The sequence below is a fragment of the Bactrocera latifrons genome, unplaced genomic scaffold (genome assembly GCF_001853355.1).
Source record: "Bactrocera latifrons isolate USDA-ARS-PBARC rearing strain unplaced genomic scaffold, ASM185335v1 scaffold_260, whole genome shotgun sequence".
Classification (NCBI taxonomy): Eukaryota; Metazoa; Arthropoda; class Insecta; order Diptera; family Tephritidae; genus Bactrocera; species Bactrocera latifrons.
The window spans coordinates 6,542-7,568 of NW_017536186.1; the positions used below are offsets into that span (position 1 = coordinate 6,542).

The 1,027-nt window shown below is 32.5% G+C and overlaps 1 protein-coding gene across 1 annotated transcript in view; it reads left to right on the forward strand.

The window, feature by feature from the left end:
- Positions 1 to 635: 635 nt before the first annotated feature.
- The window catches only part of LOC108969686 (putative helicase MOV-10), a 17,195-nt gene continuing 16,803 nt past the window's right edge, over positions 636 to 1,027 (forward strand). Inside the window, exon 1 of the mRNA XM_018934567.1 lies at positions 636 to 938. Within this exon, the coding sequence (XP_018790112.1) occupies positions 881 to 938 (58 nt within the window). The 5' untranslated portion in view covers positions 636 to 880. The remainder of the gene's footprint in view (positions 939 to 1,027) is intronic.

A 1,027-nucleotide genomic window follows, 5' to 3' on the forward strand; every position in this document is an offset into this window, starting at 1 on the left:
ATTATTATTATAAGAATATATGTTTACATATATACAGTTAGCATTCGGTCTATATGAGTTTTTTATACTTGAATACACATAYATACATACATATAATTTTGTTTATTTAATATTTGTGAAATAAATTGTTGTAGATACATAAAGAACAATCACTCAGTTATCTATCATTCTTGTTTGTATATGTATGTATGTAAAACCCAATACCAAAAACGTATATACACTGATCGTGTCGCCGATGTTAGCCGAAACATTCCGATCTGCATGCCGGCATATGGAATTCCAATATAAGTATATTGCGAATGCATTCGTGATACACAAGTAGATAATGGATCAGATAGACAGTGTTGGAAATCGTTACGAATCATATGCAAATTGTTATAGTAAATAAAATGTAAATCTTTAATGCTTTATTAGAAGGGGAATATTAATAACTTATAGCATAGATTCATTTGCTTATAAAAATTTKGTTAAATCGTCGAACTATTTCCATTTTTATATGAATGAGTTTGCTAAATAAAGTACACATTAGTTGAAATACGTACACTACAGACTCTTGCGCGCGGTTGTTTTTTGTGTCAACTTTTAGACGAGAATTGCGACAAGCCGTTTTCCAGCACTGTCGGTTGTGTTGCGACCGCTTTTATTGGAATTGTGTAATTTTCAGTAYAAAAGTGGGTGCTAACGGTAAAAGTTCGATTAAGTGTACGTTAAATATGTTATCGGGCTGACCAGTAATTAACAACAGTAAACAAAACATAGCAAGCAATAATCGATTTAAATTTGTTGCCTTTCTATTGTCGTATACAAGGTGTCTGCAATAAAAAGTCCTTAACTTTAATAATTGCATTTGTAGGCGGATAAGTAATTTGCAACTGTTAATATGCCGCAAAAATCGCGCAAAACACACCAAACGCGAAAAATTCCATTCATTTCATTCGGTGAGTGGCGTAATGCAATAGTGCGGTTTATTATTACATGTCTATTTTCAGCAGGGATAATGGGATGCCCAACTTATTCCAGTGTGAGA